Source organism: Salvelinus alpinus, chromosome 6 (assembly GCF_045679555.1).
Source record: "Salvelinus alpinus chromosome 6, SLU_Salpinus.1, whole genome shotgun sequence".
Taxonomy (NCBI): Eukaryota; Metazoa; Chordata; class Actinopteri; order Salmoniformes; family Salmonidae; genus Salvelinus; species Salvelinus alpinus.
In genome coordinates, this window is record NC_092091.1 from 79,047,819 (window position 1) to 79,073,751 (window position 25,933).

A 25,933-nucleotide genomic window follows, 5' to 3' on the forward strand; every position below is an offset into this window, starting at 1 on the left:
GTATTAATAAAGTGACAACACAGTGAGTATTAATATAGTGACATCACAGTGAGTATTAATATAGTGACACCACAGGGAGTATTAATAATAGTGACAACACAGTGAGTATTAATATAATGGCAACGCAGTGAGTATTAATATAGTGACACCGCAGTGAGTATTAATATAGTGGCACCACTGTGAGTATTAATATAGTGACACCACAGTGAGTATTAATATAGTGACAACACAGTGAGTATTGATATAGTGACAACACTGTGAGTATTAATATAGTGACAACACAGTGAGTATTAATATAGTGACAACACAGCGAGTATTAATATAGTGACAACGCAGTGAGTATTAATATAGTGACAACGCAGTGAGTATTAATATAGTGACAACACAGTGAGTACTAATATAGTGACAACACAGCGAGTATTAGTATAGTGACAACACAGCGAGTATTAGTATAGTGAGTATTAATATAGTGACAACACAGTGAGTATTAATATAGTGACACCACATTGAGTATTAATATAGTGACAACACAGTGAGTAGTAACATCGTGACAACACAGTGAGTATTAATATAGTGACAACACAGCGAGTATTAATATAGTGACAACACAGTGAGTATTAATGTAGTGACAACACAGTGAGTATTAATATAGTGACAACACAGTGAGTACTAATATAGTGACAACACAGTGAGTATTAATATAGTGACAACACTGTGAGTATTAATATAGTGGCAACGCTGTGAGTATTAATATAGTGACACCACTGTGAGTATTAATATAGTGACAATACAGTGAGTATTAATATAGTGACAACACAGTGAGTATTAATATAGTGACAACACAGTGAGTACAGTGAGTATTAACATCGTGACAACACAGTGAGTATTAATATAGTGACAACACAGCGAGTATTAATATAGTGGCAACACAGTGAGTATTAATATAGTGACAACACAGTGAGTATTAATATAGTGACAGCACGGTGAGTATTAATATAGTGACAACACAGCGAGTATTAATATAGTGACAACACAATGAGTATTAATATAGTGACAACACAGTGAGTATTAATATAGTGACAACACAGTGAGTATTAATATAGTGACAACACAGTGAGTATTAATATAGTGACAACACAGTGAGTATTAATATAGTGACAACACAGCGAGTATTAATATAGTGACAACACAGTGAGTGTTAATATAGTGACAACACAGTGAGTATTAATATAGTGACAACACAGTGAGTATTAATATAGTGACAACACAGTGAGTATTAATATAGTGACAACACAGTGAGTATTAATATAGTGACAGCGCAGTGAGTATTAGTATAGTGACAACACAGTGAGTATTAATATAGTGACAACACAGTGAGTATTAATATAGTGACAACACAGTGAGTATTAATATAGTGACAACACTGTGAGTATTAATATAGTGACAGCGCTGTGAGTATTAATATAGTGACAACACTGTGAGTATTAGTATAGTGACAACACTGTGAGTATTAGTATAGTGACAACACGGTGAGTATTAATATAGTGACAACACGGTGAGTATTAATATAGTGACAACACAGTTAGTATTAATATAGTGACAACACAGTGAGTATTAATATAGTGACAACACTGTGAGTATTAATATAGTGACAACACAGTGAGTATTAATATTGTGACACCACAGTGAGTATTAACAGCGTGACAACACAGTGAGTATTAATATTGTGACAACACTGTGAGTATTAATATAGTGACAACACAGTGAGTATTAATATAGTGACAACACAGCGAGTATTAATATAGTGGCAACACAGTGAGTATTAATATAGTGACAACACAGTGAGTATTAATATAGTGACAACACAGTGAGTATTAATATAATGACAGCACATTGAGTATTAATATAGTGACACCACAGTGAGTATTAATAGTGTGACAGCACAGTGAGTATTAATATAGTGACAACACAGTGAGTATTAATATAGTGACACCACAGTGAGTATTAATATAGTGACACCACAGTGAGTATTAATATAGTGACAACACAGTGAGTATTAATATAGTGACAACACAGTGAGTATTAATATAGTGACAACACAGCGAGTATTAATATAGTGACAACACAGTGAGTATTAGTATAGTGACAACACAGTGAGTATTAATATAGTGACAACACAGTGAGTATTAATATAGTGACAATACAGTGAGTATTAATATAGTGACAACGCTGTGAGTATTAATATAGTGACAACACTGTGAGTATTAATATAGTGACAACACTGTGAGTATTAGTATAGTGACAACATAGTGAGTATTAGTATGGTGACAACATAGTGAGTTGTACTATGGTGAAACGGGATGACAATAGTATTGGTAGTAGTAGAGAGCAACCTTCATCATATCTCAATGGTGGTAGTAGTAGAGAGCAACCATCATATCTCAATGGTGGTAGTAGTAGAGAGCAACCATCATATCTCAATAGTGGTAGTAGTAGAGAACAACCATCATATCTCAATGGTGGTAGTAGTAGAGAGCAACCATCATATCTCAATGGTGGTAGTAGTAGAGAACAACCATCATATCTCAATGGTGGTAGTAGTAGAGAACAACCATCATATCTCAATGGTGGTAGTAGTAGAGAACAACCATCATATCTCAATGGTGGTAGTAGTAGAGAACAACCATCATATCTCAATAGTGGTAGTAGTAGAGAGCAACCATCATATCTCAATGGTGGTAGTAGTAGAGAACAACCATCATATCTCAATGGTGGTAGTAGTAGAGAACAACCATCATATCTCAATGGTGGTAGTAGTAGAGAACAACCATCATATCTCAATGGTGGTAGTAGTAGAGAACAACCATCATATCTCAATGGTGGTAGTAGTAGAGAACAACCATCATATCTCAATGGTGGTAGTAGTAGAGAACAACCATCATATCTCAATGGTGGTAGTAGTAGAGAACAACCATCATATCTCAATGGTGGTAGTAGTAGAGAACAACCATCATATCTCAATGGTGGTAGTAGTAGAGAACAACCTTCATATCTCAATGGTGGTAGTAGTAGAGAACAACCATCATCATATCTCAATGGTGGTAGTAGTAGAGAGCAACCATCATATCTCAATGGTGGTAGTAGTAGAGAGCAACCATCATATCTCAATGGTGGTGGTAGTAGTAGAGAGCAACCATCATATCTCAATGGTGGTAGTAGTAGAGCACAACCATCATATCTCAATGGTGGTAGTAGTAGAGAACAACCATCATATCTCAATGGTGGTAGTAGTAGAGAACAACCATCATATCTCAATGGTGGTAGTAGTAGAGAACAACCATCATATCTCAATGGTGGTAGTAGTAGAGAGCAACCATCATATCTCAATGGTGGTAGTAGTAGAGAGCAACCATCATATCTCAATGGTGGTGGTAGTAGTAGAGAGCAACCATCATATCTCAATGGTGGTAGTAGTAGAGCACAACCATCATATCTCAATGGTGGTAGTAGTAGAGAACAACCATCATATCTCAATGGTGGTAGTAGTAGAGAACAACCATCATATCTCAATGGTGGTAGTAGTAGAGAACAACCATCATATCTCAATGGTGGTAGTAGTAGAGAGCAACCATCATATCTCAATGGTGGTAGTAGTAGAGAACAACCTTCATATCTCAATGGTGGTAGTAGTAGAGAACAACCATCATATCTCAATGGTGGTAGTAGTAGAGAACAACCTTCATATCTCAATGGTGGTAGTAGTAGAGAGCAACCATCATCATATCTCAATGGTGGTAGTAGTAGAGAACAACCATCATATCTCAATGGTGGTAGTAGTAGAGAGCAACCATCATCATATCTCAATGGTGGTAGTAGTAGAGAACAACCATCATATCTCAATGGTGGTAGTAGTAGAGAACAACCTTCATATCTCAATGGTGGTAGTAGTAGAGAACAACCATCATATCTCAATGGTGGTAGTAGTAGAGAGCAACCATCATCATATCTCAATGGTGGTAGTAGTAGAGAGCAACCATCATATCTCAATGGTGGTAGTAGTAGAGAACAACCATCATATCTCAATGGTGGTAGTAGTAGAGAGCAACCATCATCATATCTCAATGGTGGTAGTAGTAGAGAGCAACCATCATATCTCAATAGTGGTAGTAGTAGAGAGCAACCATCATATCTCAATGGTGGTAGTAGTAGAGAGCAACCATCATATCTCAATGGTGGTAGTAGTAGAGAGCAACGATCATATCTCAATGGTGGTAGTAGTAGAGAGCAACCATCATATCTCAATGGTGGTAGTAGTAGAGAGCAACCATCATATCTCAATGGTGGTAGTAGTAGAGAGCAACGATCATATCTCAATGGTGGTAGTAGTAGAGAGCAACCATCATATCTCAATGGTGGTAGTAGTAGAGAACAGCCATCGTATCTCAATGGTGGTAGTAGTAGAGAGCAACCATCATCATATCTCAATGGTGGTAGTAGTAGAGAGCAACCATCATATCTCAATGGTGGTAGTAGTAGAGAGCAACCATCATATCTCAATGGTGGTAGTAGTAGAGAGCAACGATCATATCTCAATGGTGGTAGTAGTAGAGAGCAACCATCATATCTCAATGGTGGTAGTAGTAGAGAACAACCATCATATCTCAATGGTGGTAGTAGTAGAGAGCAACCATCATCATATCTCAATGGTGGTAGTAGTAGAGAACAACCATCATATCTCAATGGTGGTAGTAGTAGAGAGCAACCATCATCATATCTCAATGGTGGTAGTAGTAGAGAACAACCATCATATCTCAATGGTGGTAGTAGTAGAGAGCAACCATCATCATATCTCAATGGTGGTAGTAGTAGAGAACAACCATCATCATATCTCAATGGTGGTAGTAGTAGAGAACAACCTTCATATCTCAATGGTGGTAGTAGTAGAGAACAACCATCATATCTCAATGGTGGTAGTAGTAGAGAACAACCATCATATCTCAATGGTGGTAGTAGTAGAGAACAACCATCATATCTCAATAGTGGTAGTAGTAGAGAGCAACCATCATATCTCAATGGTGGTAGTAGTAGAGAACAACCATCATATCTCAATGGTGGTAGTAGTAGAGAACAACCATCATATCTCAATGGTGGTAGTAGTAGAGAACAACCATCATATCTCAATGGTGGTAGTAGTAGAGAACAACCTTCATATCTCAATGGTGGTAGTAGTAGAGAACAACCATCATATCTCAATGGTGGTAGTAGTAGAGAACAACCTTCATATCTCAATGGTGGTAGTAGTAGAGAACAACCATCATATCTCAATGGTGGTAGTAGTAGAGAACAACCATCATATCTCAATGGTGGTAGTAGTAGAGAACAACCATCATATCTCAATGGTGGTAGTAGTAGAGAACAACCTTCATATCTCAATGGTGGTAGTAGTAGAGAACAACCATCATATCTCAATGGTGGTAGTAGTAGAGAACAACCTTCATATCTCAATGGTGGTAGTAGTAGAGAACAACCATCATATCTCAATGGTGGTAGTAGTAGAGAACAACCATCATATCTCAATGGTGGTAGTAGTAGAGAGCAACCATCATATCTCAATGGTGGTAGTAGTAGAGAACAACCATCATATCTCAATGGTGGTAGTAGTAGAGAGCAACCATCATATCTCAATGGTGGTAGTAGTAGAGAACAACCATCATATCTCAATGGTGGTAGTAGTAGAGAGCAACCATCATATCTCAATGGTGGTAGTAGTAGAGAACAACCATCATATCTCAATGGTGGTAGTAGTAGAGAACAACCATCATATCTCAATGGTGGTAGTAGTAGAGAACAACCTTCATATCTCAATGGTGGTAGTAGTAGAGAACAACCTTCATATCTCAATGGTGGTAGTAGTAGAGAACAACCATCATATCTCAATGGTGGTAGTAGTAGAGAACAACCATCATATCTCAATGGTGGTAGTAGTAGAGAACAACCATCATATCTCAATGGTGGTAGTAGTAGAGAGCAACCATCATATCTCAATGGTGGTAGTAGTAGAGAACAACCATCATATCTCAATGGTGGTAGTAGTAGAGAACAACCATCATATCTCAATGGTGGTAGTAGTAGAGAACAACCTTCATATCTCAATGGTGGTAGTAGTAGAGAACAACCATCATATCTCAATGGTGGTAGTAGTAGAGAACAACCATCATATCTCAATGGTGGTAGTAGTAGAGAACAACCATCATATCTCAATGGTGGTAGTAGTAGAGAGCAACTTTCATCATATCTCAATGTCCTTCTCACATTCTCCTCTCTGATCCTTTAGTTCTCCCCTCATCCCCTTTCTCTCCTCCTTCATCTCTCTCTCTCTCCCTCACCTTCCACCTCTTCCCCCATCCTCCCCTTCTCTCACCTTCCAAGTTCACCAAACTGTCCCCTTTTCTCTTGGAAAGCATCTCTGAGCTCCTCCACTCCTATTGTGTCTGCTGTCTATGCCAACATTTTAGGACCCATCAGCAGTACAAAGTCCTCAAAATTCACTCTGCCGCCACCTGGAGGAATATTCAGTTGACTGGAGGCTGAGAGGGTTTAGAAGAGATGAGTGAAGGAGTAGGAGAATGTCTATACCACTAACAGAGAACATTTATGGTGATACAAAGTGTATCAAACCCAACCTGTTTTGAAGGAACACATTTCATACTCTACAGTTTCTAGATCTCTGTTGACCACAAATAATAATGTCAGAATAGAACTGGCATAGAAAGCTAGTCGGTCAAGAGGAAGGGCCAGCGGGTGGACTTCTCCCAGGTATGTATGTCATCAATCATTTCACATTATCTATTTATAGTTTAAATAAACTGTATGTACTGTAGTTATGAACCATCTGCCCTTTTTCCATTCAGGTGGATTGAAGCATAGCCTGAATTGTTACACATGTACCTCTAAAACATTAACTACCTCATCTTATTTATTGCTTCTTATGTGTTCCTAATGTGTTTCTTATGTGTTTCTACTATATGTGTTTTGCAATTAGTAAATTGTTTACTGTTGTTGATCAAATAGTTACCATACTAACATGGCATTGAAAGTGACCCTCAGTCTACCGTCAAAACGGTGCCAGAGAAAATTGTTAAAAGTTAAGATATACTGTGCATGTAGACAAAAACTATTCAAGGAACATTAATATGCTCTGGTAATTATTATATTGTTGATCTTCATTTCATTTTTAAATGTATTTCAGTCAGTCAAAACTATGACAACGTACGACTTGAGTCTGTTATGACAATCATGTCAAATTGTTGTTGACATCAGAGCCTTATATTTAGAAATACTATATTTGTTAATATGTCAAAATACTTTTGACATCATTGCTTTACTTAATCAGAATCATAGACAACACAGTAAAGTTATGATGTGTTCAGATGGCTTCATGATTATATGGTCAGGTATTATAACATACACTGTTCATGCTATCAAGGTACTGTACTTTATAATGTCAGTAGTAATAATGTCTGTGTATAAAGGCTGATGCTGTGCTGACTCATTCTTAGACACTGTGATCTAGATTCCATGGTCTGAAGGTTAGATGTGCTTCATGCAGCAGGGACCAGAGAAGAGGGCTGGGAACCCCCTATCAAAGCACAATATACTTGTTCGTTTTTTTTCAAATTGCAGCCCCCTTGGAGCTAAAATTGGGATCATGTATACTCTGCTAATGACCAGAGTAACAGAGAACAATGTACAATACAGAGAACGTAGCAAACAAGGAAGTTGTGGTAAGTGCATGGGGGCCGCCATCTTTATGCACCTCCGCTATTATGGAGGTGAGCGTTGCCAGAATGCAGTTAGCTATCTGCAATTAGCTATCTGCAATTAGCTATCTGCAATTAGCTATCTGCAATTAGCTATCTGCAATTAGCTATCTGCAATTAGCTATCTGCAATTAGCTATCTGCAATTAGCTATGCATGGTTGTCTAGTGTAGTTGCATCACAAAAATATGCAAGTGTGCAACACAAAATGAAAGTTTTTGTACGTTGCGTACTTTATGCGTTGCCTACTTGCTACATAAATACTCAAGGCATTAGTTAACGTGCGTTATGTCACCCTTTGTAAAGTACATAGTGGGTTATGTCACCCTTTGTAAAGTACATAGTGGGTTATGTCACCCTTTGTAAAGTACATAGTGGGTTATGTCACCCTTTGTAAAGTACATAGTGGGTTATGTCACCCTTTGTAAAGTACATAGTGGGTTATGTCACCCTTTGTAAAGTACATAGTGGGTTATGTCACCCTTTGTAAAGTACATAGTGGGTTATGTCACATTTGTCAGTGCAACCTTCAGAGGGGGCTGTTATTTCATCCTTCATACACCCTTTATAGAGTAGGTCAGATTTTAAATATTTAGACTTTGTTTTCTTACCCTGAAAGCAGTCTATGGAGAATGAGTGCAATTCACACTGGTTTTGTTAAACTAGACACATTAAACAAAAACTGTATTTTAGGATCAATCCCCTTGCAAGTCAATCTCCTCTGTTGAGCGTGTTTTAAATGTCATACCCAAATCATCTCAAATGGATCGTGTTATTCAATGAACTGGTTTTAATCTACTAGATGATTTGGGCTGAGTCCCGGGTGGCTCATCGGTCAAAAGCACTGCACCGCAGTGCTGAGGCATCACTACAGCCTGGGGTTCGGCCCAGCGCCGTCCAGGTAAGGGAGGGTTTGGCCAGTGGGGCTTTCCTTGGCTCACCATGCTCTAGCAACTCCTTGTAACAGGTGCCTGCAAGCTGACTGGCAAAAAATTACAATAAAAGATGATGATTTGATTGTACTTGCCAACTGTTATTTAGCCATGTTTGAGACTCTATTAACAGTACAAGGCATTGGTGGCGTTCCTGATAATCTTTTTTGCAGTTAAGTGAATGTCTCAGAAGAGTGTTATATCACACGGATGGGGTTGCTGAAAACTCTTCTCCAGGTGTTGTGACATCAGATAATGTGCTCAACAAGACTGCAAAAACAGATGACCTGGAACACTACTGTCGTGACGTTGTATTAGTTAATATGATGACTGCTGCTCATCGAATGATTAAGGGTCTATAATTGCGTGATTAAATGAATCAGACAATTATTAACTCATTATCCTGGGGGCTGTGGAGGATGAACCAGAATTAGTTGGATAACATATATAAATAAGATGTTTTATTTAAATAATATGCTTATGTGAGGTACTTGTCATTAGAATGTCTCTCTTTAGACTATAGGGTTAGCAGTTGCACTTATCCCTTCTCAGCTAGGGCTCAGTCACTTGGGGCCCAGAGAGGGGAGAGGTCAGAATAGAACATTGTCTTCATATGTGAATGTATCTGATAAACCATGTGATGGGATGGCGTGATTAAGGGGGAACAAATTATCTCTTGGCTCCACAATGTCTGTGCGCAAGTCACTCCCCTCAGTGAGCTTGTCCAGGAGTGGGGAGAAGAGGGGGTTTTACTTGAGATGGGAGAATATAGAGTTGACAATTGAGTTATGCTTTGGATGAGGTAATGTTTTGGTACTATGAAGTACCAGGAACAAGATTAGAACCTCGTCTTAGAGACCAAACTGAACGATAATTTATAGCTAATGCTATCTGGCTATGGGATACTCCTTTCTCAAGTAAAAGGCCCTTTGTGAAGTTTTCCTAAGATCTGTGGTTCGTCATGTAAGTTGAAAGGGTGTATCTTGGCTATAAAAGATCTTGGTATTCTTTTGTAGGCACTCTCAGAATTCATTTATAGACACTGAATTGATCTGAGAGTCAAAGGGCTATGGTGAAGCTCATATAATTAAAGATGAAGTTTAAGTATAACTCTGACTGGTGTGTGGTTTGTAACTCTTCTCATTTAGTAATACAGGAAATTGCTACGACAGGGCTCACAGCGTAGGAATGAAAACATTGTAGATACACAATGTCGTTGGGGAGTGGAGGCCGGGTGGTCCGGCTTGATTTCACCCTCTTAGACGCAGTTATTTATCTGTAGCATGGATAGAAAAGGGTTCCTTTGTCTTCAACCTCGTGTTGCGTTTTGGGTTCTTGGACTACTTAGACCTTGGCTGCAGCTCTGGTCACTTAGTCTAATATGTTCATTCTTAACTCACATGTCTTATACCCTAGGGTCAGACGTGGGCGGGTCTCGCCTTTAGGGCAAATCTCTGGGTATACCAAGTTATAAGGCAAGGTCTAGATTTTACTCAGATCCAATTTAGACAACTAACTTCACATTTCATCTTTACAAAAACATTCTCTGTGATTTGGACATTTCCCACGCAACATACAATGTATAAACATCAAGCATATACTAGGGAAACTCTTAAAGTTACAATGTTTTTGTTATAATGTCGTACTTTCACTTTTAATAACAAAACAAAAATTACATACATTTTCATATTCCATCTATCGTCATAGCCACCATTTTGGCTGACAAAACCCCTTGTTCCACAGTCCATTTATTGCATGTTTAATGTTCTGAGGCCGGTTCTCCATAGTGAGAGGACAAATGAATTTTGTCCGCTGCTTAAGATTTACAATGGGCGTGAGGGGCCATAAAACCCCCACATCTTCATACCCCTAGATCTCTTTTCCTCTGGTGGGGTTGAGAGATCTATTTGTAGGGTTGTGGCCCCCTGTAACCTGACCTGATCAGGAGAGTCATGACACTACCTTTCTCTCAACTGAAATATGTCAGATGCTGAATGAATCACTAATCTCCCATGACATTTTTCTTGCTCAGTGGAGTTTATCTTCAGTCAATCTTATTAGGGCAGAACTAATGTGATTTGTGATTGCATCACCTGGCTGCATACCATGAATAACAGCTGATTAGTCAGTATTCCTCAGGACATCACCCGGTGGATATGAGCTGCTCTGAGAACCAATGAAAACATAACCAGGTAGGGTGTTGTGGATGGGAGATGTTTAAGCTGCAGACTCCGGTGTGAAGAGATAACTCCATCCGGTGGAAGACGACTGGCACGATCGTCGTATGGTGGAAGAGAGGACCAAGGCGCAGCGTGATAACAATACATCTTCTCTTTTAATGAAACGAAGACGAAACGAAGAACACTTTACAAACTAAACAAAAACAACAAACCGACGAACGTAAAGCTATATAAACAATGTGCTGACATGCAACATAGACATAGACAATCACCCACGAACTACCTAATGAATATGGCTGCCTAAATATGGTTCCCAATCAGAGACAACGATAGACAGCTGTCTCTAATTGAGAACCAATCTAGGCAACCATAGACATACATACACCTAGACTAGACACTTTAACCAACTAAGCCACAGCACCCATAAACATACAAAAAACCCTAGACAATACAAAACACATACATCCCCCATGTCCCACCCTGACCTAACTAAAATAATAAAGAAAACAAAGATAACTAAGGCCAGGGCGTGACAACGACGATAGAAGCGCTTATTTCAGATAGCTCTCCGTAAGCCACGCCCCAGTGGGCAGAGCTAGGCATGTTGGACTGGGACACGTTTTAATATCATGAAAAGCCTCGTTTTACAATGGGTCCACCTTGGTTCTGTGTAGCCTAATTATGCTAATATGCTTGTGTACGGGGGTGCGTAACTGGTGGCAGGGAAGTCAGACGCAGGAGAGCAGAACTTGGTAATAGCCCGAGCAGTTTAATATATAAACTAACGGCATATTAAAAAACAACAAAACACATGGGTACAAAACCCGTCGCACACCAGTAACACATATGCACAGGCACTTACATATAAACAATTCCCGACAAGGACATGGGGGAAACAGAGGGTTAAATATACAACATGTAATATGGGGAATTGAAACCAGGTGTGTGGGAAAACAAGACAAAACAAATGGAAAATGAAAAATGGATCGGCAATGGCTAGAAGACCAGTGACGTCGACCGCCGAACACCGCCCGAACAAGGAGAGGAACTGACTTCGGCAGAAGTCGTGACAGCTCGAGACCAGTGTATTGCAGTTAATTGAAGATTGAAATAAATGGTGTTTCTTGAAAAAAAATTAACACAGGACATTGACTGATACCTGAACTAACTCAGAAAAGTAACATAAGTAGGAATACAGTATCACAGAGAGGTCAAACACGTGTGTGTTAGTCAGATTATCCAGTGTCCACAGCAACGCTATTGATTATTCTCTACCCTCAGTGCATATGATGTACTATGGTCTTAGTCATGCTCTCTCTTGAGGGGAAGACACAGGCAGGTATGAGGTAGAGTGGGGCTAGGTGGGATTGGGCCAGGCACGTCCAGATGTCAGGACAGGGTGTACTCAGTCACGGTCCATGGGCCTCAGGCCACACCTGTTTGACCTCTCTGTGATACTGTAGGCCTAATTATGTTACTTTTCTGAAACACCATTTATTTCAATCTCTAGTTGAGGAAAATACGTCGTTTTGTTCTGGACACAAGATAATCCAGAAAATTTTAGTAAACAGGGTCACACTGAATGTTATATTCTCAGCCAGGCCCATCTTTTCAAAGAAAATACAATTTTATTATATCTCTATTTGAGCAAAATACCTAGTTGTGATCACAATACAATACTAATAATTTAAGAAAATAGAGCCCCACAGGCAGGCAGACAAATCTGAATCTTCTATCATAAAGTGAAAACAATTAGTTTCCCTGTCTGATATGGCTTCTACATATAAATACTATGAGTAAATGAAGAGATGACTGTCACTGCTATAAACCTGTCTCCAATATAATCACATCATTTGGTGTTGAAAGTACAGTTTTGATGGCAGTGGAGGGAACTACAGTGGAAGCTGTAGTGAATAGATGCAGGACTCAATGGGAGTCAATAGTTAACAGTGCTGATATTTAGTCTACATTCATATATCAGTCAATGTTCTGACTTTGACTAGTGTCTCTGTTTTGCCTGTTCCTGTTTAATGCTGGAGAACAAGCCACTACATCAATGAGATGTTCTCGAGAGGCTGAGAGGGGGAAGTAGTAAAACAAGGGGAATGCTGTGTACACTGAGTCTGTAACATTCCCATCTGTCATTATTTTGGCTGGTTGGTTGCTGGTTGGTTGCTTGGTGTTTGATTCACAGTTCGTCTAAGGACTATCTGTGGACACATTCTAATGATTTACACAGATTATACAAAGTAAATCAACTTCAACAATTGAATATTAATTTATGACAAATGACGGTTCTTAAATAACTAAATGCTATATTTTGTTCTGTTTCTTTGTGTCAATTCCTATTTCTGAAGTTCTTTCCTGTTAGAAACTGAAAGTAAATTCGACAACTTTTCTCTCTTTCTGTGGCTTCAACCGTCAGGTTGTTCGACTTGCAAGACAGCAGGAGAAATGGTAGGTTCATGTTTTTATTATGAAAGTCATGTGTAAGATTCTTTGTGAGTCGATTATTATCCAACGAAACATATATAATACAGGCACGATTTTTCAAAATCTTTCTAATTATATGCCAAGTAAAAAATCTAGTACCCCACTAAGCGCAGTGCGCACAAGGAAGACCACGAAAAGTGTTCTCTTTTATACAGCTACCTGACGCTGAGATTTGAGCTATTTAGCAGATATATTAATATATTTTTCCTAAAATAAGAGATGCTTATGAGGAAAGAAACAATAGACAATCGTGTGTATTGTTTACATGTTTTTCTTCCCGAACTTTGATAGGCGGTCATAGGCCTAATTGAGCCCCGTTACATTTTTTTCATCTGTTATGTCCGAATACCCATACGTGCGGTGTAAATAGTAGGCATTTTAGCTATGCGAAAATATAACGTTTTATATGTGAAATTTGGAGGTAGGACGCACTGTACCCAAATGAAAGGTGAGTCTAGGAGTTGTTATTTGGTGCTTACTGCATACATTTTTTAGCAAATAGTACGTTTCTAAATAGTATATAGTAGTACACATTATGTCGTTTTAGTAAGTAGTAGGCAATACAGATTTTGGACAGAGCCTATTACTCCCATCCAACCTTGACAAAATGGATTCCTAAAAAGGCAGCCTCTTAGGTTTTGCGTTTGGCCATAGAGATAACATCGCTGGCGCTGCCCCTGCTGTCTCTCTTTTTTAAAGTATTTTCTTCTTCAGGACTGGCTGGTCCCTCCTGATGACCCGGCTGGACATGACTCCAACACGGTCACCAGGAAGGATAAGCCAATGAAGTTGGAAGTCCCACCCAGTTGACTACATTAAAATGCTCGAAGCGCTCCATGCTGATACAGCGTTTTGGCCTCTAACATTCTCTATGGTTGGGGCACGTTGAGGCCTTTTGGTTAGAAGGGATACAGTTTATGTCAGAATTGACCACAGGATTTACTTTTCCTAGCAGGATAGGAGAAATTACTTCGCAGGTTAGTATAATTGGCGTAGTAGGTTGGGAAAATTAGGTTAAAGTTAAGAAAAGGGTTAGGGGTAACTAAAATGCAAAAATGTACTTTTGATGTCAAATTGGCATAAACTGTATCCCGTCTAGCCATGACCAGGTTGGGGCGTGTCCAGCCAAGGCATAATACAATATCCTAAATGAAGACCGACACGAAAAAGGCAACGAAATAACCTGATTACATGATCACTATAATTATGCCACATTGCTGGGTTAAATCATTTTTTTATTTTTTTATTTTACATAATAATAAATAAATAAAAACATTCCGCCTTTAGTGTTTTTCACAATTGCATTCGGTACAAAATGCCTTACAGAATGTCATTACAATGTCAATTTAAATCCCCAGCATTGCAGGCCAACAGTAGGCTTACTCTGCTTTTGTATTTAAACGTTTTAATATAATGGTGTTTACTCGTCTTATTTACAGATTAATTTGGGACCAGACCAGTCCTCTTCAGGATTGTGAGGTCTCCTGTCTGAGTGTTATAATGAGTTATCATCAGGGCGCTGAGGGTGAAGCCATGCCTAAAAAAATACGTAAAGTTGGGTCACCAAACAAGGATCTTGATGAGACCATGGACCCTGATATGAAGAGGTGGGTGTGTCCAATTAAGCATGTGTAGCACTTCTCATGATGTCTGTTTCCATTGCAGTTGTCAGTATATGAGGTGTGTTTGTGTTCTTGTTGAATACTTTTAGATCCTATGCTATAATTATGTAATAGATTTTCATCAGTATTTTTACCTAAATACAACACACCTCTCAAATATATACTAATATGTTCATATGATTTCTATGAAGGATACTGAATTACAGCATAGTAAACAGGACATCTTATTCTAGGCAAATCCTAGTCAGTTGCATAGCTGAATGCATTCAACTGAAATGTGTCTTCCACATTTAACCCAACCCCTCTGAATCAGAGATGTGCGGGGGGCTGCCTTAATCAACATCACGTCAGCGGTGCCCAGGGAGCAGTTGTTGTTGGGAGTTAACTGCCTTGCTCAAGGGCAGAACAGCATATTTTTCCACCTTGCCGGCTTGGGGATTCAAACCAGCGACCTTTCGGTTAAAGGCCCAATGCTTTTAACCACTAGGCTGCCTGCCTCCCCTATAGTCACCCTAAGCATGATGAGATGTTTTAATTCCTTTAATTCTAATCAATATAGTTGGTGTAAATAACTGTGAGGAGAAATCAAGGGCCAGTGGTAGTGCAAATCAAATGTTATTTGTCACATGCGTCGAATACAACGGGTGTAGACTTTACCGTGAAATGCTTGCTTACGAGCTATACAGTTTGAAAATAATACTAAAAACAACAAATAAAATAAAATAGTAACACGAGAAATAAAATAAAATACACAATATATATATACAGTGCATTTGGAAAGTATACAGACTCATTCCGTTGTCCACATTTTGTTACGTTACAGCCTTATGCTAAAATGGCTTAAATTATATTTTTCCTCATCAATCTAAACACAATACCCCATAATGACAAAGGGAAAACAGATTTTAATAATTTTATATTTAATATTAAAAATAAAAACAGATACCTTATTTATCTAAGTATTCAGACCCTTTGCTTTGAGATTCAAAATTGAGCTCAGGTGCATCCTGTTTCCATTGATCATCCTTGAGATGTTTCTACAACTTGATTGGAGTCCACCTGTGGTAAATTCAATTGATTGGTCATGATTTGGAAAGATACACACACCTGTCTATATAAGGTCCCATAGTTGACAGGGCATGTCAGAGCAAAAACCAAGCCATGAGGTCTAACACTGTGCCCAAACCGAACACACGCGTGCCCGTCCGTGTGCGACATCGTGAGCAAATTGATTTTGTCCCCCCACACCAAACGCGATAACGACACACAGGTTGAAATATCAAAACAAACTCTGAACCAATTATATTAATTTGGGGACAGGTCAAAAAGCATTAAACATTTATGGCAAGCTAGCTAGCTTGCTTTTGATAGCTAATTTGTCCTGAGATAAACGTTGAGTTGTTATTTTACTGAAATGCACAAGGTCCTCTACTCCGACAACTAATCCACACAAAATGGTCAACCGAATCATTTCTTGTCATCTCTCCCCCTTCCAGGCTTTTTCTTCTTTTGACTTTTTATTGCGATTGGCATCTAGTATTACCATGACGACCGATCAACCTCAGTTCATCTTTCAGAAACCCACGTGGGTATAACCAATGAGGAGATGGCACGTGGGTATCTGCTTCTATAAACCAATGAGGAGATGGAAGAGGCAGGACTTGCAGCGCGATGAGCATCACAAATAGAACTGACTTCTATTTTAGCACTTGGCAATGTAGACGCTCATTGGCGCATGCGAGCAGTGTGGGTGCAATGATTGAATGTGGACATTTATTTTCCAATGCTCGCGCTCGCGATGTGACACGAGTGGTGTGGTCAGCATGTAAGGAATTCTCCGTAGAGCTCAGAGTCAGGATTGTGTCGAGGTACAGATCTGGGGAAGAGTACCAAAACATTTCTGCAGTATTGAAGGTGCCCAAGAACACAGTGGCCTCCATCATTCTTAAATGGAAGAAGTTTGGAACCAACAAGACTCTTTCTAGAGCTGGCTGCCCGTCCAAAGCGAGCAATCGGGGGAGAAGGGCCTTGGTTGGTTAGGGTGGTGACCAAGAACCCGATAGTCACCAAGACAGAGCTCCAGACTTCCTCTGTGGATATGGGAGAACCTTCCAGAAGGACAACCATCTCTGCAACACTCCACCAATCAGGCCTTTATGGTGGAGTGGCCAGACGGAAGCCACTTCTCAGTAAAAGGCACATGACAGACCGCTTGGAGTTTGGCACCTAAAGGACTCTCAGACCATGAGAAACAAGATTCTCTGCTATGATGAAACCAAGATTAAGCTCTCTTGCCTGAATGCCAAGCGTCACGTCTGGAGGAAACCTGGCACCATCCCTACGGTGAAGCATGGTGGTGGCCGCATCATGCTGTGGGGATTTTTTTCAGAGGCAGGGGCTGGGAGACTAGTAAGGATCGAGGGAAAGATGAACGGAGCAAAGTACAGCGAGATCCTTGATGAAAACCTGCTCCAGAGCGCCCAGGACCTCAGTCTTCGCCGAATGTTCTCCTTCCAACAGGATGACCCTAAGCACACAGCCAAGACAACGCAGGAGTGGCTTCGAGACAAGTCTCTGTCCTTGAGTGGCCCAGCCAGAGCCCGGACTTGAACCCGTTCAAACATCTCTGGAGAGACCTGAAAATAGCTGTGCAGCGACACTCCCCATCCAACCTGACAGAGCTTGAGAGGATCTGCAGAGAAGAATGGGAGAAACCCCCTAAATACAGGTTAGCCAAGCTTATAGCATTATGATGCTAAGAAGACAAGAAGACTCGAGGCTGTAATCGCTGCCAAAGGTGCTTAAACAAAGTACTGAGTAAAGTGTCTGAATACTAATGTAAATGTGATATTTCAGTTTTTTTTATTAATGCATTTGCAAAAATCTCTAAAAAACTGTTTTTGCTTTATTATAATGGGGCATTGTGTGTAGATATCCTGTAAGGATATTGATCTCATCCCGTCAGAGGATGCCTGCTTATTTTTTAAGAATGCCTTCCTCACCATCTTAAATAAGCATGCCCCATTCAAGAAATTTAGAACCAGGAACAGATATAGCCCTTGGTTCTCTCCAGACCTGACTGCCCTTAACCAACACAAAAACATCCTATGGCGTTCTGCATTAGCATCGAACAGCCCCCGTGATATGCAACTTTTCAGGGAACCTAGAAACCAATATACATAGGCAGTTAGAAAAGCCAAGGCTAGCTTTTTCAAGCAGAAATTTGCTTCCTGCAACACAAATTCAAAAAACTTCTGGGACACTGTAAAGTCCATGGAGAATAAGAACACCTCCTCCCAGCTGCCCACTGCACTGAAGATAGGAAACACTGTCACCACTGATAAATCCACTATAATTGAGAATTTCGATAAGCATTTTTCTACGGCTGGCCATGCTTTCCACCTGGCTACCCCTACCCCGGTCAAAAGCACTGCACCTCCCACAGCTACTCGCCCAAGCCTTCCCCATTTCTCCTTCTCCCAAATCCAGTCAGCTGATGTTCTGAAAGAGCTGCAAAATCTGGACCCCTACAAATCAGCCGGGCTAGATAATCTGGACCCTTTCTTTCTAAAATTATCTGCTGAAATTGTTGCCACCCCTATTACTAGCCTGTTCAACCTCTCTTTTGTGTCGTCTGAGATTCCCAAAGATTGGAAAGCAGCTGCGGTCATCCCCCTCTTCATAGGGGGGGACACTCTTGACCCAAACTGCTACAAACCTATATCTATCCTACCCTGCCTTTCTAAGGTCTTCGAAAGCCAAGACAACAAACAGATTACCGACCATTTCGAATCCCACCATACCTTCTCCGCTATGCAATCTGGTTTCAGAGCTGGTCATGGGTGCACCTCAGCCACGCTCAAGGTCCTAAACGATATCTTAACCGCCATCGATAAGAAACAATACTGTGCAGCCGTATTCATTGACCTAGCCAAGGCTTTCGACTCTGTCAATCACCACATCCTCATCGGCAGACTCGACAGCCTTGGTTTCTCAAATGATTGCCTTGCCTGGTTCACCAACTACTTCTCTGATAGAGTTCAGTGTGTCAAATCGGAGGGTCTGTTGCCCGGGCCTCTGGCAGTCTCTATGGGGGTGCCACAGGGTTCAATTCTTGGACCGACTCTCTTCTTTGTATACATCAATGATGTTGTTCTTGCTGCTGGTGAGTCTCTGATCCACCTCTACGCAGACGACACCATTCTGTATACTTCTGGCCCTTCTTAGGAGACTGTGTTAACAATCTTCCAGGCGAGCTTCAATGCCATACAACTCTCCTTCCGTGGCCTCCAATTGCTCTTAAATACAAGTAAAACTAAATTCATGCTCTTCAACCGATCGCTATCTGCACCTGCCCGCCTGTCCAACATCACTACTCTGGACAGCTCTGACTTAGAATATGTGGACAACTACAAATACCTAGGTGTCTGGTTAGACTGTAAACTCTCCTTCCAGACTCACATCAAACATCTCCAATCCAAAGTTAAATCTAGAATTGGCTTCTTATTCCGCAACAAAGCATCCTTCACTCATGCTGCCAAACATAACCTTGTAAAACTGACCATCCTACCAATCCTCGACTTCGGTGATGTCATTTACAAAATAGCCTCCAATACCCTACTCAATAAATTGGATGCAGTCTATCACAGGGCCATCCGTTTTGTCACCAAAGCCCCATATACTACCCACCACTGCGACCTGTACGCTCTCGTTGGCTGGCCCTCGCTTCATACTCGTCGCCAAACCCACTGGCTCCAGGTCATCTACAAGACCCTGCTAGGTAAAGTCCCCCCTTATCTCAGCTCGCTGGTGACCATAGCAGCACCCACCTGTAGCACGCGCTCCAGCAGGTATATCTCTCTGGTCACCCCCAAAACCAATTCTTCCTTTGGCCGCCTCTCCTTCCAGTTCTCTGCTGCCAATGACTGGAACGAACTACAAAAATCTCTGAAACTGGAAACATTTATCTCCCTCACTAGCTTTAAGCACCAGCTGTCAGAGCAGCTCACAGATTACTGCACCTGTACATAGCCCATCTATAATTTAGCCCAAACAACTACCTCTTTCCATACTGTATTTATTTATTTTGCTCCTTTGCACCCCATTATTTCTATCTCTACTTTGTACATTCTTCCACTGCAAATCTACCATTCCAGTGTTTTACTTGCTATATTGTATTTACCTCGCCACCATGGCCTTTTTTTGCCTTTTCCTCCCTTATCTCACCTCACTTGCTCACATTGTATATAGACTTATTTTTCTACTGTATTATTGACTGTATGTTTGTTTTACTCCATGTGTAACTCTGTGTTGTTGTATGTGTCGAACTGCTTTGCTTTATCTTGGCCAAGTCGCAATTGTAAATGAGAACTTGTTCTCAACTTGCCTACCTGGTTAAAATAAAGGTGAAATAAATAAATAAAATAAATAAATAAAGATTGATGAGGAGAATAAGGCTGTAACGAAAAAAAGTCAAGGGGTCTGAATACTTCCCCAATCCACTGTACATGGAGTACCAGATCAATGTGGAGCTATATACAGGGATTAACAGTTCCAGATCAATGTGGAGCTGTATACAGGGAGTACCAGTACCAGATCAATGTGCAGAAGTACGAGATATTTGAGGTAGATACACTACGCAGCCAAAAGTACATCTCATTCCAAAATCATGGGCATTAATATGGAGTTGGTCCCCTCATTTCTGCTATAACAGCCTCCACTCTTCTGGGAAGGCTTACCACTAGATGTTGGAACGTTGCTGCGGGGACTAGCTTCCATTCAGCCACATAGAGTATAGTGAGGTCGAGCACTGACTTTGGGCAATTAGGCCTCGCAGTCTGCGTTCCAGTTCATCCCAAAGGTGTTCGATGGGGTTGAGGTCAGGGCTCTGTGCAAGCCAGTCAAGTTCTTCCACACCAATCTCGACAAACCATTTCTGTATGGACCTCGCTTTGTGCACGGAGGCATTGTCATGCTGACACAGGAAAGGGCCTTCCCGAAACTGTTGTCTCAAAAGTGGAAGCACAGAATCGTGTAGAATGTCATTGTATGCTGTAGATTTCCTTTCACTGGAACTAGCCCGAACCATGAAAAACAGCCCCAGACCATTATTCCTCCTCCACCAAATTTTACAGTTGGAACGATGAATTAGGGCAGGTAGCGTTCTCCTGTCATCCGCCAAACCCAGATTCATCTGTTGGACTGCAAGATGGTAAAACGTGATTTATCATTCCAGAGAATGCGTTTCCACTGCTCCAGAGTCCAATGGCGGTGAGCTTTACACCACTCCTGCCGACGCTTGGCATTGTGCATGGTAATCTTAGGTTTGTGTGTGGCTGATTGGCCATGGAATCTAATTTCATGAAACTACCGATGAAGAGTTCTTGAGCTGACGTTGCTTCCAGAGGCAGTTTGGAACTCAGTAGTGATTGTTTCAAGCGAGGATAGACGATTGTTACGTGCTATGTGCTTCAGCACTCGGCGGTCCCTTTCAGTGAGCTTCTGTGGCCTACCACTTCGCGGCTGAGCCGTTGTTGCTCCTAGACATTTCCACTGCAAAATAACAGCACTTACAGTTGACCGGGGCAGCTCTAGCAGGGCAGAAATCCAACGTACTGACTTATTGGAAAGGTGACATCCTATGACGGTGCAACGTTTTAAGAGCAGTCTCTTTCCTCTGGTTGTATATTTTAATGAAGAGTAACCAATCAATGAATATCCCTATTAGTTTCAAGGAGGGACCTTACAGCAAAATGAAGAGTCAGATTCTACGTTCTATGTTCTACCTGGAAAAGTCAATAGGATCCTATAATGATTGTTAATTTATGTAGTTGACTAGAATAAGAGTAGCTAAATATCACATCATGGTGATTCAGATCATTATTATGTGGAAGAGAGGAATATAATAAATGTTTGTTTTATTGTATTTGTTTTGAGTGTTTATTATTTAGTGTTTTATTCGTTTTTGTGTGTTTTGCATGACTGTCTTGTACTACTAGGGGCCAATCAGAGAGAGCAGAGTCCATTTCCTCTGGTATTCTATCAATGAAGACTGAGCGATCCATGGATTACCCTGTTGATTTCAGAAGAGGAGACTCTCTACGAAACAAAGGGTGAGATTATGATGTGCACCCAGCTGTAAATACAGGCCTATGTCGTAATAATGCTGACCTCATGAAATAAAATGTCTGCGACTTAATGTAAAGCAAAAATACACATCATGATAACAGATAGTTGTAGGTAGGTTACCATGTGTTATATTATCATGATTACAGATAGTTATAGGTAGGTTACCATGTGTTATATTATCATGATAACAGATAGTTATAGGTAGGTTACCATGTGTTATATTATCATGATAACAGATAGTTATAGGTAGGTTACCATGTGTTATATTATCATGATAACAGATAGTTATAGGTAGGTTACCATGTGTTATATTATCATGATAACAGATAGTTATAGGTAGGTTACCATGTGTTATATTATCATGATAACAGATAGGTAGGTTACCATGTGGTATATTATCATGATAACAGATAGTTATAGGTAGGTTACCATGTGTTATATTATCATGATAACAGATAGTTATAGGTAGGTTACCATGTGTTATATTATCATGATAACAGATAGGTAGGTTACCATGTGGTATATTATCATGATAACAGATAGTTATAGGTAGGTTACAATGTGTTATATTATCATGATAACAGATAGTTATAGGTAGGTTACCATGTGTTATATTATCATGATAACAGATAGTTATAGGTAGGTTACCATGTGTTATATTATCATGATAACAGATAGTTATATAGTTATAGGTAGGTTACCATGTGTTATATTATCATGATAACAGATAGTTATAGGTAGGTTACCATGTGTTATATTATCATGATAACAGATAGTTATAGGTAGGTTACCATGTGTTATATTATCATGATAACAGATAGTTATAGGTAGGTTACCATGTGTTATATTATCATGATAACAGATAGTTATAGGAAGGTTACCATGTGTTATATTATCATGATAACAGATAGGTAGGTTACCATGTGGTATATTATCATGATAACAGATAGGTAGGTTACCATGTGGTATGTTATCATGATAACAGATAGTTATAGGTAGGTTACCATGTGTTATATTATCATGATAACAGATAGGTAGGTTACCATGTGGTATATTATCATGATAACAGATAGTTATAGGTAGGTTACCATGTGTTATATTATCATGATAACAGATAGTTATAGGTAGGTTACCATGTGTTATATTATCATGATAACAGATAGTTATAGGTAGGTTACCATGTGTTATATTATCATGATAGCATAGAGTTATAGGTAGGTTACCATGTGTTATATTATCATGATAACAGATAGTTATAGGTAGGTTACCATGTGTTATATTATCATGATAACAGATAGTTATAGGTAGGTTACCATGTGTTATATTATCATGATAACAGATAGTTATAGGTAGGTTACCATGTGTTATATTATCATGATAACAGATAGTTATAGGTAGGTTACCATGTGTTATATTATCATGATAACAGATAGTTATAGGTAGGTTACCATGTGTTATATTATCATGATAACAGATAGTTATAGGTAGGTTACCATGTGTTATATTATCATGATAACAGATAGGTAGGTTACCATGTGGTATATTATCATGATAACAGATAGTTATAGGTAGGTTACCATGTGTTATATTATCATGATAACAGATAGTTATAGGTAGGTTACCATGTGTTATATTATCATGATAACAGATAGTTATAGGTAGGTTACCATGTGTTATATTATCATGATAGCATAGAGTTATAGGTAGGTTACCATGTGTTATATTATCATGATAACAGATAGTTATAGGTAGGTTACCATGTGTTATATTATCATGATAACAGATAGTTATAGGTAGGTTACCATGTGTTATATTATCATGATAACAGATAGTTATAGGTAGGTTACCATGTGTTATATTATCATGATAACAGATAGTTATAGGTAGGTTACCATGTGTTATATTATCATGATAACAGATAGTTATAGGTAGGTTACCATGTGTTATATTATCATGATAACAGATAGTTATAGGTAGGTTACCATGTGTTATATTATCATGATAGCATAGAGTTATAGGTAGGTTACCATGTGTTATATTATCATGATAACAGATAGTTATAGGTAGGTTACCATGTGTTATATTATCATGATAACAGATAGTTATAGGTAGGTTACCATGTGTTATATTATCATGATAACAGATAGTTATAGGTAGGTTACCATGTGTTATATTATCATGATAACAGATAGTTATAGGTAGGTTACCATGTGTTATATTATCATGATAACAGATAGTTATAGGTAGGTTACCATGTGTTATATTATCATGATAACAGATAGTTATAGGTAGGTTACCATGTGTTATATTATCATGATAACAGATAGTTATAGGTAGGTTACCATGTGTTATATTATCATGATAACAGATAGTTATAGGTAGGTTACCATGTGTTATATTATCATGATAACAGATAGGTAGGTTACCATGTGTTATATTATCATGATAACAGATAGTTATAGGTAGGTTACCATGTGTTATATTATCATGATAACAGATAGTTATAGGTAGGTTACCATGTGTTATATTATCATGATAACAGATAGTTATAGGAAGGTTACCATGTGTTATATTATCATGATAACAGATAGGTAGGTTACCATGTGGTATGTTATCATGATAACAGATAGTTATAGGTAGGTTACCATGTGTTATATTATCATGATAACAGATAGGTAGGTTACCATGTGGTATATTATCATGATAACAGATAGTTATAGGTAGGTTACCATGTGTTATATTATCATGATAACAGATAGTTATAGGTAGGTTACCATGTGTTATATTATCATGATAACAGATAGTTATAGGTAGGTTACCATGTGTTATATTATCATGATAGCATAGAGTTATAGGTAGGTTACCATGTGTTGTATTATCATGATAACAGATAGTTATAGGTAGGTTACCATGTGTTATATTATCATGATAACAGATAGTTATAGGTAGGTTACCATGTGTTATATTATCATGATAACAGATAGTTATAGGTAGGTTACCATGTGTTATATTATCATGATAACAGATAGTTATAGGTAGGTTACCATGTGTTATATTATCATGATAACAGATAGTTATAGGTAGGTTACCATGTGTTATATTATCATGATAACAGATAGTTATAGGTAGGTTACCATGTGTTATATTATCATGATAACAGATAGTTATAGGTAGGTTACCATGTGTTATATTATCATGATAACAGATAGTTATAGGTAGGTTACCATGTGTTATATTATCAGGCCATTATGTGTTTGAGTTTGAGTTGAGTTTATTTGTATTTTTACAGGGACAGTACACATTAATCAACGTTTCAGTAAAAGTGCCGGTTTTAGCCAGACGGCTAATTTTCAACCGCAGTCCCTGGGCAGGTTATTAAAAACAATTACAGTATAGACAATCATTGAGCAGTGAGCACACGCAGAGCAACATAGGACAAGCAAGACATAGCATACAGACAGAGCAACATAGGACAAACAAGACGTAGCATACAGACAGAGCAACATAGAACAAAAAGCAGCAAGACAAAATTCATAAAAGCAACAAAGTGTTTCCACACCTCACAAGCTACAGACAACATGGAAAGCGGCAATACACAGCTAGGGATTATGATCACAAATCTGATTGACCTTTAGCCATGTCTTCATGCATTTTGTGAAAGTGTGATAGGTGGTACAGTTGTGTGTCTGATGGCAGTGTGTTCCAGACATGGGAAGCTCTCACAGAGAAAGCGGATTTACTAAAGGTGCTTTTCCTTAA

The 25,933-nt window shown here is 39.1% G+C and overlaps 1 protein-coding gene across 1 annotated transcript in view; it reads left to right on the forward strand.

The window, feature by feature from the left end:
* The first annotated feature begins 14,870 nt into the window (after positions 1–14,870).
* Positions 14,871–25,933, forward strand: part of LOC139579455 (interferon-induced very large GTPase 1-like) — a 57,590-nt gene continuing 46,527 nt past the window's right edge. Inside the window, exons 1-2 of the mRNA XM_071408136.1 lie at positions 14,871–15,031; positions 22,045–22,158. Of these exons, the coding sequence (XP_071264237.1) occupies positions 14,925–15,031; positions 22,045–22,158 (221 nt within the window). The 5' untranslated portion in view covers positions 14,871–14,924. The remainder of the gene's footprint in view (positions 15,032–22,044; positions 22,159–25,933) is intronic.